Source organism: Trichomycterus rosablanca, chromosome 20 (genome assembly GCF_030014385.1).
Source record: "Trichomycterus rosablanca isolate fTriRos1 chromosome 20, fTriRos1.hap1, whole genome shotgun sequence".
NCBI lineage: Eukaryota > Metazoa > Chordata > Actinopteri > Siluriformes > Trichomycteridae > Trichomycterus > Trichomycterus rosablanca.
Window position 1 is genome coordinate 18,870,643 of NC_086007.1, and position 15,011 is coordinate 18,885,653.

A 15,011-nucleotide genomic window follows, 5' to 3' on the forward strand; every position below is an offset into this window, starting at 1 on the left:
CTTCCTGATGTCCTCGGATGTCTTCTTTCCTCTCGGCATGGTTGATCTGTGTGCTTTACGCCTTGGCACAACAGTGGTTTGGTTGGTTTCCTCTCCATTTTAATCAGTGCGGCTCAAAACTTTTCCCAAGGATGTCTCATTTGATTGGTCTGCTTAATTGATTACTTGAGTACCCACATGTGTTTTACCTAAGTCTTTTACCTAATTGACTTTACCAGTGCAGCTGTGGTTCATTTACTTTTGCACATGCTCTGATTCCATGTTTCATGTAGTCTGCTGGCAACTCACACATTTCCCTCAAAACAAGTAAATGGAATTGATGAACATAAACCTGACATTTCATATATAAAAACTGGTGATGATAAAATAAGAAAATCATGGTAAAACAGAAAAATCTAAACTACTCAAGGAGTTCACAAACTTTCAAGCTGCACTATATAGATAGATAGATAGATAGATAGATAGATAGATAGATAGATAGATAGATAGATAGATAGATAGATAGATAGATAGATAGATAGATAGATAGATAGATAGATAGATAGATAGATAGATCTTATTTTTTCTAACCAAAGCATTCGGGGACAATGTTTTAATGTATTTTACACAAAGATTGTGTTAACTGATTGTAGTGTAATCTACAGTATGGCTGTACATTGGTAGTATGCAAACACGCTGTATGAAGGCTAAACGAGAGATTTGATAGTAAACGTAATACTAAAACTACTAATGATAATTCCAAGCTTTTAGGGCTACAAAAGTGAACTGATAAAAAAAATGCATCAGTGAATGTATTATTTTTACTTATAATTATGCTTTCAAGCTTTTGGGGCTAAACGAGTGATTTGCAAATCTACGCATCAGTGAACGTACTACTACTACTACTACTATTACTACTACTACTAATAATAATAATAATAAAGCAGGAGGACTTTCTCTTTTGTAGAAAATATGGGTGGCTCTTAAAAGAGCCGTTGTGTTAGCGTGGAGGTCTAAACGTTTAACCGCCGAATCCGTACAGGGTGCGTCCCTGACGTTTTAGAGCGTACACCACGTCCATAGCAGTGACGGTCTTTCTCTTGGCGTGTTCGGTGTAGGTGACGGCATCACGGATGACATTCTCAAGGAACACCTTGAGCACACCGCGGGTCTCCTCGTAGATCAAGCCAGAAATACGCTTGACACCGCCACGGCGAGCCAAACGGCGGATGGCGGGCTTAGTAATACCCTGGATGTTATCACGGAGAACTCTGCGGTGACGCTTAGCGCCTCCTTTTCCAGGACCTTTGCCGCCCTTGCTTTTTTTTTTTTTTATTAGAAATAAATCACATCATTACAGCAATAAACAGGGACAAATTTCCATCAACAGAATAATTACATGAATCAACTTACATAATTTAAATTTTTTTTAAACTATATTTCTCCCAGACACATTTATATGAGTGTCTTTTTTTCTAGAGTCCGTCTTCTCCTCATTTCTGTTAAAACTGACTTAAAAACAATCTCACTTGGAATAAAAACTTGATCTATTGTCATTTTACACCTTGTTTTCCATAATTTTACTTTTACCATATTAATAATTAACCATAAAATTTCTTTTTCCATTTTTGAGAGAGTTTTATTATACAATCCAAAAGCAATATGTTTCATATTTATTTGTATATCAGCTCCTATTAGAATGATTTTTGTCCAAACCTCTCTAGAACATTCTAATAAAAAAATGTTCTAAGGATTCGTCTTCGCAACAGTTTGGCATAGGGCATTTCTTAGTTTTGACATAACTCCATCTGACAACTGCTCTAACTGGAAGTCTTCCAACAGAGATTACCCATACCACATCTCTAATAGTTTCTGGCATTTTGCTATTTATATTTTTGACTACTTCCTCACTTTCGTGGGGTTGAAGTGCTCTATAATCTATTAGGTTTCCATATATTTTATCTATAATAAGTTTATAAATTTGTCAATATTTAAAGATTTAAATTTTGTGATAAAATCTGAAAAAAACTATTTTGTAATACGGAATTTGATTTCTTATTTTTCCTTTTTTTTCCTTCCAATTTGAGGTTTTTCCAATCCACTTAATTTGTCTGTGGAGTCCACATGCAATAATTTTACAAAAGGCAAAAAATTCCTTACTTTTAAATAATAATTTTCGTTTAGTAACTTCTCTAGTTGTTCCTGAGTTTATAAATTTTTTTAACCCATATATTATTAAGTGGAAATGCATGCTAAAAACAAGATTTTTGAAAGAACAAATGTTCTAAATATTGTGATTTTGGTTTTATAACTCAGGGAAATGTTAGCAAACTTACCTATTTCATTTTTTGTACACCTTTCCTTTTCGGTCCAGTTGTAGTCGACACATTTTTGATTATCAATATAGACACCTAAGATTTTTATTTGTTGTTGTTCTGTAATATTAACTTGAAATTTTTGTTCTTCAATCCCTATCCACAAACATTCACACTTTTGTAGATTCAATTGCACGCCGGAAGCTTCTTCATAATTTTGTAAAATGTTCATAAATTATATCTAATTCTTTTTTTGATTTAATAAACACAGTAATATTATCAGCATAGGCAGTTATAATAAGTTTTTCATCATTTAATTGTACTCCATTTAGCCTGTCATCATTTTTTATTTTTTTGTATTAACAGACTTATTGCAAGTACATATAATGCTGCACTGAGTGGGCATCCTTGTTTAACCCCTCTCAAAACTGGAAAAGGATCAGTTAAAATACCATTTACTTTAACTTGTACCATTGATTTGGCATACAAACACATAACCATATTAATAAAATTTTCAGAAAAACCATACATTCTTAAAACCTCTGTAATACATTTTCTGGACACATAATCAAAAGCTTTCTTTTGGTCTAATGTTACAATGTAAAAGTTTTTTTCAGAGCTGCATACTAATTCTCTTAATGTATTAAGGTTATCCCACATTAATCTTCCCTTTACTGCACATGTCTGTTCTTGGACAATAATATTCTCTAAAACATTGTTTAATCTATTCATAATTATTTTAGCATACATTTTATAATCTACATTAATAATCATAATATGCCTCCAATTATTTATATCTGACATGTCACCTTTTTTGTGCAATAAAGTCAAAATTTCTTCATAAAAAGTGTCACACATAAAACCTTTCCTAGTTCCTTCATTAAATAATCTTTTCAAAAAGGGAGCTATTTCTTCTTTAAATGCTAAATAAAATTCAGAAGGTAAACCATCTTTTCCTGGTGATTTTTTAATATTAAGAGAATTTATAGCTGTTATAACATCTTCTTCTGTAATTGGATTACTTAACAACTCACTTATTTTGTCATATTTATAGTTGAGAAAGAATTTAAGTTTATTATCATCTATTTCTACTTCTTTATACATATCTGCACATAAATCATGTATTGTGTCTCTTATTTGTTTATTATCTGTAACTATTTTTCCATCTTTATTCATAATAGATTCAATAAATGATATTTTCTTTCTTTGTATAAAATTAGAGACGATTTGTGTTGCATTTAGAGTTTCTTCAGAATCAATACCAAGTTGCATTTGTAGATTTTTTTTAATGGGTCATCGTTAAAAGTTTTGAGCTCATTTTTAATTTTTTCTAATTCATTTTCTTCTTGTTCGCATATACCACTTTAAAGTTTTAATTCGATGTATCTTTTTATCAAAGAATCATATTTTGTATTCTTTTCTATATTCATTTGTTTACTTTTAACTTTGCATATTTTTTAAATTCTAATCTTAAATACCTCCTATAATTCACTCTCACTACTAGTTAAAACATCTAATGATTTAGTTTTTATCATTTAATTCTTTATGTCCATAATTACTTGTGGATTTTTTAAAATTTGTGTATTTAATTTCCAATAACTTATTACATCATTACATTTTAATTTTAAAATTCCAATTACCATTACTTTTTCTGTCTCACTGAAACTTGGCATAAACCCTTGGATTATTTTACGTTAAATCAGACCACGCCAATGGGATACTCGTATATTGATGAACATTCGTATGGAAGGGCGAGGTGGTGGTGTTGCTGCAGTCTATAGGGATGATATTAAAATAACCACTTTGTCTTTTCCTGCTGCTCTTTCTTTTGAACACCTGGCTTTCAAGTTGTCAGGGCCTACTCCTCTGGTCACTGCTGTAGTTTATCGTCCGCCAAAGCCAAACGCTTCCTTTCTCTCTGATTTTTCAGATTTTTTAACCCAGCTTAGTGCCCTCTCATCCTCTGTACTGCTTATGGGTGATTTTAACATCCATATTGATGACAACAACTGTAAATTTGTCAGGGAATTTTTGGAATTGTTACAGTGTTTTAATTTCACACAACATATACATTTTCCAACTCATAAAAAAGGTCATACTCTTGACCTTGTCTGCTCTACTGGTGTCCTAGTTCATCAGCCGTCCAGCCATGACCTTACTGTCTCTGATCATTTGACAATCATCATGGACATTGAGGTCACTAAGCCCATCACTAGAGCTAAACGTAAAATATCCTTCAGGAATCTTCAATATATCTCTCCCTCTGCTTTCTCAGATTCTCTTGTTAAAAAGATGTCTGTCTGTCCTGTACTGTCTAGTAATTCATCTGACCTTGTCGATTACTATAATGACATACTCGCCTCATGTCTTGATGAGCTGGCTCCTTTGAGAACCAAATTTGTTTCATTTAGTCATTCTGCACCATGGTATACAATTGAGCTTCACCAAATGAAATCCCGTAAACGCCAGCTTGAAAGACTTTATAAGAAAACCGGTCTAACAGTACATTATCAGATTTATTCTGATTATCTTCAACATTACAAAGACGCTCTTACGGCAGCCCGATCCACTTACTATTCCGAACTCATACATGCTGGATCAACAAATCCTAAGACTCTCTTTTCCACAATAAATAAACTTCTCAATCCAGTTGACAAGTGTAACTCTTACCTCTCATTTTTTCAAACAAAAGTTGAGAATATCCACAATTTTCTGACAGTTTTCCCTGTCATCTCTGTTTCTTCGCCTGTCTCACCTCAATTTATTACCCAGCCTCTGTCTCAGTTCTCACCTGTGTCTCATTTGGACCTATCTGAGATCTTGACATGGATGCGAAGCTCCACTTGTGTTTTGGATCCTGCTCCATCAAAACTTGTTAAGGGTTGTTTTCCAGTTATCTCATCACTTATCACAGAGATAATCAATTCCTCTCTTAGTTCTGGCTCAGTCCCTCTATCACTCAAATTGGCTGCTGTTACTCCCATACTTAAAAAACCTGGACTTGACTCTAACATTATGAGTAACTTTCGGCCCATTTCAAATCTTCCATTTCTGTCGAAAATACTGGAACGTGTTGTTGCCTCACAGCTCAAAGATCACCTAAATTCCAATAATCTATTTGAATCATTTCAGTCTGGTTTCCGCCCCCAGCACAGCACTGAGTCAGCCCTCCTCAAAGTCACAAATTACCTTCTTCTTTCTACATTGTTTTCCTTCATGTCCATACTCACCACACTTCCAGCACTTGAGTTTAGTACAGTCTTTAACCTGATGTTCATGTGAATTGCATATATAACATTGCTGCGATTGTCCTTGATATGTTATTTTTCCGTTGTAGGGTCCCATTGATATCGAGTTTGGAATCTGCATTAAACTTCCATTCGGGTTCATTTTCAGTTTAACTTTGTATCGCCTTATCCCATACCAAAGTCCGAACTATTCGGTGTAGGTGACGGCATCACGGATGACGTTCTCAAGGAACACCTTGAGCACACCGCGGGTCTCCTCGTAGATCAAGCCGGAAATACGCTTGACACCGCCACGGCGAGCCAAACGGCGGATAGCGGGCTTAGTAATACCCTGGATGTTATCACGGAGAACTTTGCGGTGATGCTTCGCGCCTCCTGTTCCAAGACCTTTACCGCCCTTGCCTCTTCCAGACATGGTAACTGCTCTCTTCGAGATGAAACGAGTTAATGCAAGACGAGCGTTCACGGCGAGCTTGTTATTTCCCTCTACCAGACCTAGTTGAAGACGATGGGGCAGTGTTAAGCAGCGACCGCCCACTGTGGCCGCAGCTGCTCGGAGTAGGCCTCATGTAACCTCCACTGTTTTTTCCCCCAGTAAATCGGTCCACAATCGATTTGATGTATTTCACATGACATTATTTTTCTGTAACTAATGTTTAATTTTAAGAAATTAATTTTTTTGCAGTTCTAAACATGTTGTGCCAAAAGAAAGAAAGACAAACAAGGAAACAATCCTAAACCCTATGCAACCTGTTAGGATTTTTGGAACATAACATCATTATTAAACATCATTATTAAACATAAATTCAATATGGGAAGTTTTACGGCATTTTCCAAGTTTTACGACATCCATGCCGCATGGTCTTTTGTTCAACATGGCGCCGGCTAGGCTCCCTCCCTGACTCCTACCGAGGGGGGGGGAGGCGGAGCCCGGGGCTTTTTAGCACACTTCATTGGCTCCACCAGCAGTAAAGGAGGAGGAGCCTAGCTGAGTTTAAAAAACCGGCGGACACAGAGGCTCGGTCTCTTTCTTGGTGGTTGGTTTTCTAGACTGCAGGAGAAAGGAGCGCCGATCGGCCTAGCTCTGGCATATATTCACAGATCATTTTTTACACTTAATAAAGTGTTTTAAAGAGTACTTTCTGGACTTCCCGACTGCTTTCTTCAGGACCTTTTGAACTAAAAGATTTATCCTAACAAATGGTAGCAGAGGATGGTTCAAGAGGCCTGAGGTGGCATCGAATCGATTCAGCTGATCAAGGTAGGACCTGGAATTCTGAGGAGAGGAGCTTTTGTACTCAGTACAAGGCACGCGCCTACTTAAGGTAAACAGACGTTCTCTGTATATATATTAGCTGCATTTATTATTTAGCGTACTGAGTGTGAAAGTGAATCTCAGAATCCGTAAGTGTCTGATTAAATTACTAAAGTATCATTAGATAGTTTAAAACTGTGAATATATGTTGGAGCTAAAATGTGTGTTTCCTGATATCTGAATTCGAACCAGACCGGTTAAGATAAATGGTAAAGGGCGCCATTTGTGTTTGGCAGGGCTTCACCCGGAACACCATTGGAGCGAAACGTGTCTGTCTGTTTCAAAAGCAGGGGCGCGTGATTCGAATGATCTAAGTTTTAACGAGTCTGGGACTGGGTTAATTCTATAGATCTCAAATTTTCGAGCGTTGGATCTAGAAGTCTGGCAGTTCAAAGAACGGGATTCTATGATTCGAGCGTTGGAAATATTAGAATCTGGCAGCTCAAAGAGCGGGATTCTATAATTCGAGCGTTGTAAAACTTAGAATCTGGCAGCTCAAAGAGCGGGATTCTATGAATGAGCGAGCGTTGGAAATCTAAGAGTCTGGCGGTTCAAAGGACGGGATTCTATGATTTGAACGTGGAAATCTTAAGAATCTGGCAGTTCAAAGAACGGGGTTCTATGAATAAGATTGTCCTAAAATTCGGACTTGACTGTTATGGGAGCGGAGTTCGGTTAATTAGACTACTTTAAATTCTAAATTCGGTTCGAAAATAGTACATCAGGAGTTTGTTTGTCAGTGTTTCTGTGTGTATTTGTATGTAATCTTTTGTTTGTCCGCCATCTTTGTCTTGGGAACGCAGCGTGGTCTCCCGTCTATCCGCCATCTTTGTCTTGGGAACGCAGCGTGGTCTCCCGTCTATCCGCCATTTTGGCTCTGGGAGCGCTGCGTGTCTTTTCTGTCTATCCGCCATTTTGGCTCTGGGTTGCGCAGCGTGGTTTCTTTTGTTCGGCGGCCATATTGGCTCCGGGCGCGCGGCGTGATATTTTGCTGTATGTCGGCCATTTCGGCTCTTTATGCGCAGCGCATTTCGGTCGGATAGCTTTGCCTTTGTATGCCTGGATTGGGTAAGTGCTGCAGTTAATTTTATAATTTAATTTAATTTTATAATCTTAAGATAACTGAGTTAAGATGAAGTATTTGTTATGGTACCTTATTAAGTGTGTTTTAATGTGGGTGGCATCTGAAAGAATCCAGTGAGTTTTGCGACAGAGAATCGAGTCTTTTGTCTCGGTTCCTTTTGAAGAGCCGCGTATTTACATGGCGACTCCCGGAAGAGTTCCTTTGTTTCGGTTAGAAGAGCCGATTCATGGATTCGAATCATTTTACGACACATCGCTAGTGGTTATACAGTTTGAAAAAGTTTTATGTCATTTGAAATGACGCATTACACATCCCTAACTGTTTTAATTGTTGCATCAACATGTTTCTTCTATTGCATTTGAGTTAAGGACAACGTTTCTTCTATTGCATTTGAATTAAATACTACTGTTGTGAGGTTTGTATCCACTCCTGTTTACATTACACAGAGGAGACCCCCTGCTGTTTACTCGGTGAGTAAATTTTAAATGAGTTACTTTCTACTTTTTGCTTGAGTGGATTTTCAGAGTAGTAACTTTACTCGTAATTAGGTGGAGATTCATTAAGGTAATAGTACTTTTGCTTGAATACACTTTTTGGTACTCTTTCCACCTCTGATTAAGACATGTGTTGAGATATTGGATTATATACTGTCAAAGCTTGTGTTTATTTGAGAGTGATGTCGTGTTTTTCTCTGTGTACAAATGCTGAATACAAGTAAAAGGTAAAAGCTAATATGTTACTGTTTCTAAAATATTGTGTAGTTGTAAAGAGTGAGATTTCATAGCCCTATAAATCTTATGAGGTGTGATCATTTGTTTGCCTCTTGAATTAAATTGGAAATAATGCCTGAAGGTACCACTATTTCTGTAAAAGACAGGGACTCTGATCCCTTCTGGATTTGTGCAGAATTTTCTTTCTGTCTTTGTCTGCTACAGAAATATCCGTAGTTATACTAAGTGATCTTGAGGGTTATACTTATCTAACTCGGTTAGTGCCAAATTATGTTCTATAACTGAAAGGAAAACATCTCACGTATCAAGTTAATGATTGTATAAATACTACAGTGTACTTCTAAAATTGAACATTAATGCTGTAATATACTTAATCCTACCACTTTTTACTAATTGCAGGAGATGGTGAACATCATGACTGTATTACTCTATCTATTTTTTCTGGGCCTGATAGGAATCCTGAATTGGAAATGTTTGTGAAAGGATTTGCATCCAGAGATGCTGCAACAGACAGGAAACAAGTGGGCTTAGTTAAAATTTTAGCAAATGATACTTTGTGTCATTGTCCCTCCTATTCAATTTATTGGCTTAAACTGTTGAACTACATGCTTTAATAACAGCCTCTAGACTGGCTGAAAGCAAAACTGCTTACATGTTTATGAACTAAACTTTCACATATGGAATCGAACAATTGGTTGTATTTGGTGGGAGAGTGTCTTGTTTTGACTAATTTAAATTTGGAAATCGCCCACCATACCTTGTTGCACAACTTGTGGATGCAATTCTGCTGCCCAAACAGAGAGCCATTTTGTAAATTGTGCATATTCTAAAGTTTTGTTCCAATTTTACAGGACAATGCCAGAGGTGACACTGCCGACAAAGCTGTTGCACACCTTCCACTGCTCACTAACGACATTATTTGTTTACAGGTCCAGCTAACACCAGACTTTGATTGAACTAACTTTAAAATTCTGTGCTTTCCAACAGGATAAACACATTTAGAAGGTTCTGATTGTGTGTCTCCTGATGTTTGGAGATGTCCAGTGGGCAAACCATGTCTTACTAAAATACTATACCATACCAAATTGACCCATGAGTAGAACCATGTGTCAAACAGGGGGGACACAATAAAACAATCTATGCAAATCTAGATAATAAAAATGCAGATTTAATGCTTGGTTGCCGTCAATTTTTTAATTATTTTTGTTTCAGTTGCCCACATCTGGTGGAAAGAGGTTAAGAGGGGTCGGTCTCTGCATATGCGGAGTCTCCACACTGATCTCGTTTAGGTTTATTTAATGTTTTATTTTCAAGATTTGATTGTAAAATTTGAAAAAAGGGGGGAGTATAATGGTAGGAATGAGAGTTTATGTTTAAATATGGCAGGAGTACTATGGCAGGAATAAGAATTTATGTTTAATATGCTGCTTTGTGTATTAAATCCTGTGATACATTGTGCTGGGGCAGCTGGACTGGCAGACCTACGGATATGCATGCAGATTCAGGGACGCCTGGTGAAGGTAATCTTCAGCCTTACCTCCTGTGTAGAGAAAAGGGAGTTGTAGCAATCTGTAGTATCTCTCAGCGCTGCTGATTGCTTGGACTCAGGTGAGATTAACCTTTTGCGACCCTGCGGTCACATATGAGGACATTACATTTTGACTTTGTTATGCCTTATTCCTTGACCTGCTAAACCTAGACCGATTGTTCCCATTAGTGGACATTTTTTGTCTGCCATCTAGTGGTAGCAAAAGTACTAGAACACTAATAAAGTTTGTTTGCTTCTTTATTAAGATTTTGACAGTATGTTTTGCACTTTAGTTACATTCATGACAGAAACGGTGGTTGCTCATTGCACAAGATTCAGGTTATATCAGGCACAGTCGTGGACGGTTCAGTGTCTCTGGTTCGCCTCACTTGCGTGTCTTTGGACTGTGGGAGGAAACCGGAGCACCCGGGGGAAACCCACACGACAACATGCGGGCTCCGCGGAGGGGGAACCTTCTTGCTGTGACAGTGTGCGACAGTGCTGCCCACTGAGCCAGCCCAACTAATAAGGTTAAAAACATAAGGAATAGGAAAAATACATTGAAAAAATCAAAGCTCGGGTCTCAGGAGATTAAATATAATTGCTTACACGGACTAAGATTCAATTTAATTGGTAATATTTTTTGGAAATTGTTAATTGGCAATTGCTAATATTTGATGCTTGTGTTGTATCCGATGAATCTTTTCTAGCTAATTGATCAGGTCAACTCACTCATTTTATATTATATAGTTTATTGAAGAAGTTAGATTGGTTCAATGTGGTGCAGTAAACCTTGTGGCAATACTATGCATGATCATAGATGAGTGCAGTTTAAAGATTGAGGGAACAGTGAAGAAAATAACTTGGTAGGTGAGAAGTATCGAATAGTCTAGTAGACAGTTAACTAAGTGGAACTATTTAAGTAGAGTTTAATGTGATTCAAGAAAGCCAAAGTGGATCAAAGTGCTGGTGATGATGAGCATGAGGGATTGGCTGACTAGGAGCAGGAGATGGTCATGTGAGAGTCTGTTGGATTGTGGGAAATGAAGTCTGTATTGTTAGAAGTAGGAGGTGTGTTAGTACCAGTGACCAAAAGTTGGGGTAAAAATCTGAATGAATAAATAATATAAGTCAGGGGTTTGTAGGACTGATGGAAGTTGATATAGCAGAGCTGTTGTTATTTTAAGTATGGCAGAGTAAATAATAAATAGTGGATTGGTGATTTTGTATTGGGGAAAAATGTGATTTAGAAAATTTGAAGGCTCTCTAGCATGCGGCGATGATGAAGTAGAATAAGTGTAGAAAATGTTAGATGTAATGTGTATGCACCTTCTGCTCTGATCAGTTTGAACTGTTTGAAGTGGAATTTTATATAGCAGGAAGGGTTAATGCAGTATGAGAGACAAATTGTAATTGTAATAGCAGATGTAATAGTGCGCTTACATTTAAAATGATTTGGTTGCTGTACCTTATTGGACAGGGACACTTCATAAATTAGTAGAGAGTGATCAGAGATTAAGTCATTCTGTGGTACAATTTCCAGGTTGTCTATGTTTATACCATAAGTAAGTATTAAATCTAAGGTATGTTTACAGCGGTGAGTGGGTCCTGTTACATTTTGGGTGATGCCTAAAGATTCTAAAATAGAGTCAAACGCAGTTTTGAGTGGATTACATTTATCCTCATAATGGATATTAAAGTCACCAACAATTAAAGCTTTCTTAGTTGATAAAACTAATTTAGAAAGAAAATCGGCAAATTCGTTAAGAAATTCTGAGTAAGGACCAGGGGGTCGATAAACAGTAACCAGCTTAAACATACTAGTTTTATCAGATGAACATTTATTGGTTATGTCAGAGATAAGAACTTCAAACGAGTTTGTTATGGGAGTTGATTTTACAGTGAGACCTATGTCCTTGTCATAAATTGCGGCTATTCCTCCACCACGACCACTAAGACGTGGCTTATGTTCATAACTGTAACCCGGAGGAGATGCTTCATTTAAACCTAGATACTCATCAGGTCTAGCCCAGGTCTCAGTTAAACAAAGTGCACTAAGACTATTATCTGTAATTATTTCATTTACAATTACTGTTTTGCATGCAAGTGACCTGATGTTTAGAAGTCCTAACTTTAGTTTAGCTTTACTATGGTTTTCATGATGCTCATTTAGATTAATTTTAATTAAGTTATTATGACATACTTTTTGATTTAGTTTTGGCTTACACCTGCCACGGTAAACAGACACAGTCTCAATGGTTTGTGACCTAAGGATTCCGGGTGACGTCCGATGGCGACTCGCAGACAGTTGGTTAGGCCTGTTAGTCTGCTGCCTGGTCTTGGCTCTGGATAGTCATTTAACACTATCTGCCGCTACACTAACGCGGTGGTAAAGCCTGTCACCTATGCTGCAAGAAATGCGAGCAGCACCCTCCCACGTGGGGTGGACACCATCCCGCTTCAAAAGACCAGGCCTTCCCTCAAAGGTGGACCAATTATCTACAAAATCAATGCAGTTTTCTGAGCACCATTTAGACATCCAGCGGTTCAGCGTCAACAACCTGCTGTAGGTTTCGCCACTGGGTCGAATCGGTAAGGGGCCAGAGCACACTACTGCCTCAGACATCGACCTAGCTAACTCACACACCACTTTAACATTACTCTTAGTAACCTCAGACTGCCGTAAACGAACATCATTAGTGCCGACGTGGATAACAATCTTCGAAAATCTACGATTAGCATTAGCCAGCACTTTCAGATTTGCTCTGATTTCAGGCGCCCTGGCCCCCGGAATACAAGTGACTATGGTTGCTGGTGTCTCTATGGGGGTTGCAATACGCACGTGTCGGAGCTGAGAATCTCCTATAACCAGAGCACTTACATTAACAGGCTGCTCAGCGGGTGGCTCACTGAGTGGGGAAAACCTGTTGGACACGTGCAACTGAGATGGTTGGTGCTTTGCCCTACGACTATGTCGCCGAGACGTCACCCAGTCGCCCCGCTGTGAGGGCTCTAATGCCGGAGTCTGGGGTTCTATACCTGAACTGCTGGCATTCGGGACTGCTACAGCTGAATCTAAGCCCTCACTAGTAGTAGTCTGTTCTAACGCCCGAATGCGCCCTTCTAACACTGAGATCTTCTCCGTCAGACTAACAACTAATCTACACTTATCACATGTAAAGTTATCACTAAACACGGAGAAGGAATAACTGAACATGTTACACTCGGAACATGGATATAATGCTCCTGCTGGGGCCATAATAACAAAGAAATGTACTTAGCTTTACAAGATGAGTTGGAGATGATGTTTATGTTGGATTCACTGGCGCTTCTGCTGGTAGTCACAGAAGAACGGCTTTAATTCCGGATGAAACAGGCGATGATAAGCTGGAATACAAAAACCACCAACGAAACCAACACAAACGCGCTTCGTTCGGACAAAAGCGGCTGTAATTCTAAAGGAGAACGGTGTTATGCGCTGGTGTACTAAACAAATAAACGCGCTTCCTACGAACAGAAACGGTCCACAAAACAGAGGTGTTTTAAGAGCTGAAATACAGAACACAACCAAACACAAACGCGCTTCATGCGGACCGAAAACGGTTTAAATTCTGGATAATTAAGATGTTTATGCGCTGAAGTACAAAAACAAACAAAACCGGCTTCGTTCGGATGCCGGTAGCAGAAGTTTCCTAGTTTCCAACACAGCACGAATTTACGTTAGTAAACACAAGCGCTTTTTTACGATAAACAAAATAAAACTAAATTAACAACACACGGAAGATTAACGTATAAATTATATGTTTAAAACATACGTATATAAAAAGTTATTTAGCTAAAGGCTACAAACAAACAACTAGGCTAGCGTCTCAGCGTGCGTACCACCGGAAGTGACGTCAGCAGTCTGTACTGGCTGTACTGGCTGGAACAAGAAGAAGAGAAAGGATTTGATTAGACTAGGAGGGAAAAACATAAACATATAGTTCGCAGACACATAGACCATCTTTGAAAACACTAGTTAAGTGCAACACACATAGTTTAGCTACAAAACGCAAGGGGTTAGTTCAGGATTGTTTACAATGTATATATGTTTGATACTCTGCTATTTTTAGGAGGGATATTCTCTGTGTTTCATCGTTTAAATGTTTGTGTTGCTGTGGAAACAGGTAAGACCGACAGGGGAGAATCCATAAGACATTAGGAGTCATGCAGAGACACAGGAGCTATGGGCCCCTTCTGAATATCTGCAGCTCCGTCTGGTGGAGGACAACCTGAACGGACTTCCTGTAGAAGCCACGCACCCATTGTTTTTATTTTATTTTTCTCGTTTTTGATTTCCTATTTTTAAATTGCTTTATTTTGTTTTCCTATTCTTATTTAATTTTCTATTTTTTGTTTGTTTGTTTGGTTTAAGGGTAGGAGCTGTTGCGATAGGTACGGTTCCTTTAGTTTAACTGGTAGCCTTTTATTTTTTAGATACCTTTTATTGTAAAAATTCAGCCCAGTGGCCATGTAAGTCAGAAGGGGTTAAATTGGGGGGTTGCTGACAGCTATCCTTATCTCCTGGAATCTAGAAACACCTAACCTATAGTTAAAAGTTAATGTGAAAGCATTAAGATGCTTTCAAGGGGGGATTGTTAGGATTTTTGGAACATAACATCATTATTAAACATCATTATTAAACATAAATTCAATATGGGAAGTTTTACGGCATTTTCCAAGTTTTACGACATCCATGCCGCATGGTCTTTTGTTCAACATGGCGCCGGCTAGGCTCCCTCCCTGACTCCTACCGAGGGGGGGGGAGGCGG

General features: G+C 38.0%; 2 protein-coding genes across 2 annotated transcripts; both read right to left on the reverse strand.

Annotated features, from left to right (window-relative positions):
- Nucleotides 1-1,000: 1,000 nt before the first annotated feature.
- Nucleotides 1,001-3,398, reverse strand: LOC134334243 (histone H4-like). The gene is made up of 3 exons (XM_063016481.1): nt 3,329-3,398; nt 2,038-2,080; nt 1,001-1,313 (listed from the first exon to the last, which is right to left on the reverse strand). The coding sequence occupies exons 1-3, from the start codon at nt 3,396-3,398 to the stop codon at nt 1,001-1,003; spliced, it is 426 nt and encodes a 141-aa protein (XP_062872551.1).
- Nucleotides 3,399-5,729: 2,331 nt separating this feature from the next.
- On the reverse strand, nt 5,730-5,957 carry LOC134334677 (histone H4 type VIII-like). The gene has a single exon (XM_063017101.1). It carries the CDS (start codon nt 5,955-5,957, stop codon nt 5,730-5,732), a length of 228 nt encoding a protein of 75 aa, XP_062873171.1.
- Nucleotides 5,958-15,011: the final 9,054 nt, after the last annotated feature.

Excerpts from the sequence above, each read along its gene's own strand:
- LOC134334243 (XM_063016481.1), bottom strand. The coding sequence starts at position 3,398 with ATGTATAAAGAAGTAGAAATAGATGATAATAAACTTAAATTCTTTCTC. Across the intron at positions 2,081-3,328 it reads CTATAAATATGACAAAATAA|TGGATTGGAAAAACCTCAAA; the intron begins GTGAGTTGTTAA and ends AGACAAATTAAG. Across the intron at positions 1,314-2,037 it reads GAAGGAAAAAAAAGGAAAAA|AAAAAAAAAAAAAAGCAAGG; the intron begins TAAGAAATCAAA and ends TTTATTTCTAAT.
- LOC134334677 (XM_063017101.1), bottom strand. The coding sequence starts at position 5,957 with ATGTCTGGAAGAGGCAAGGGCGGTAAAGGTCTTGGAACAGGAGGCGCG.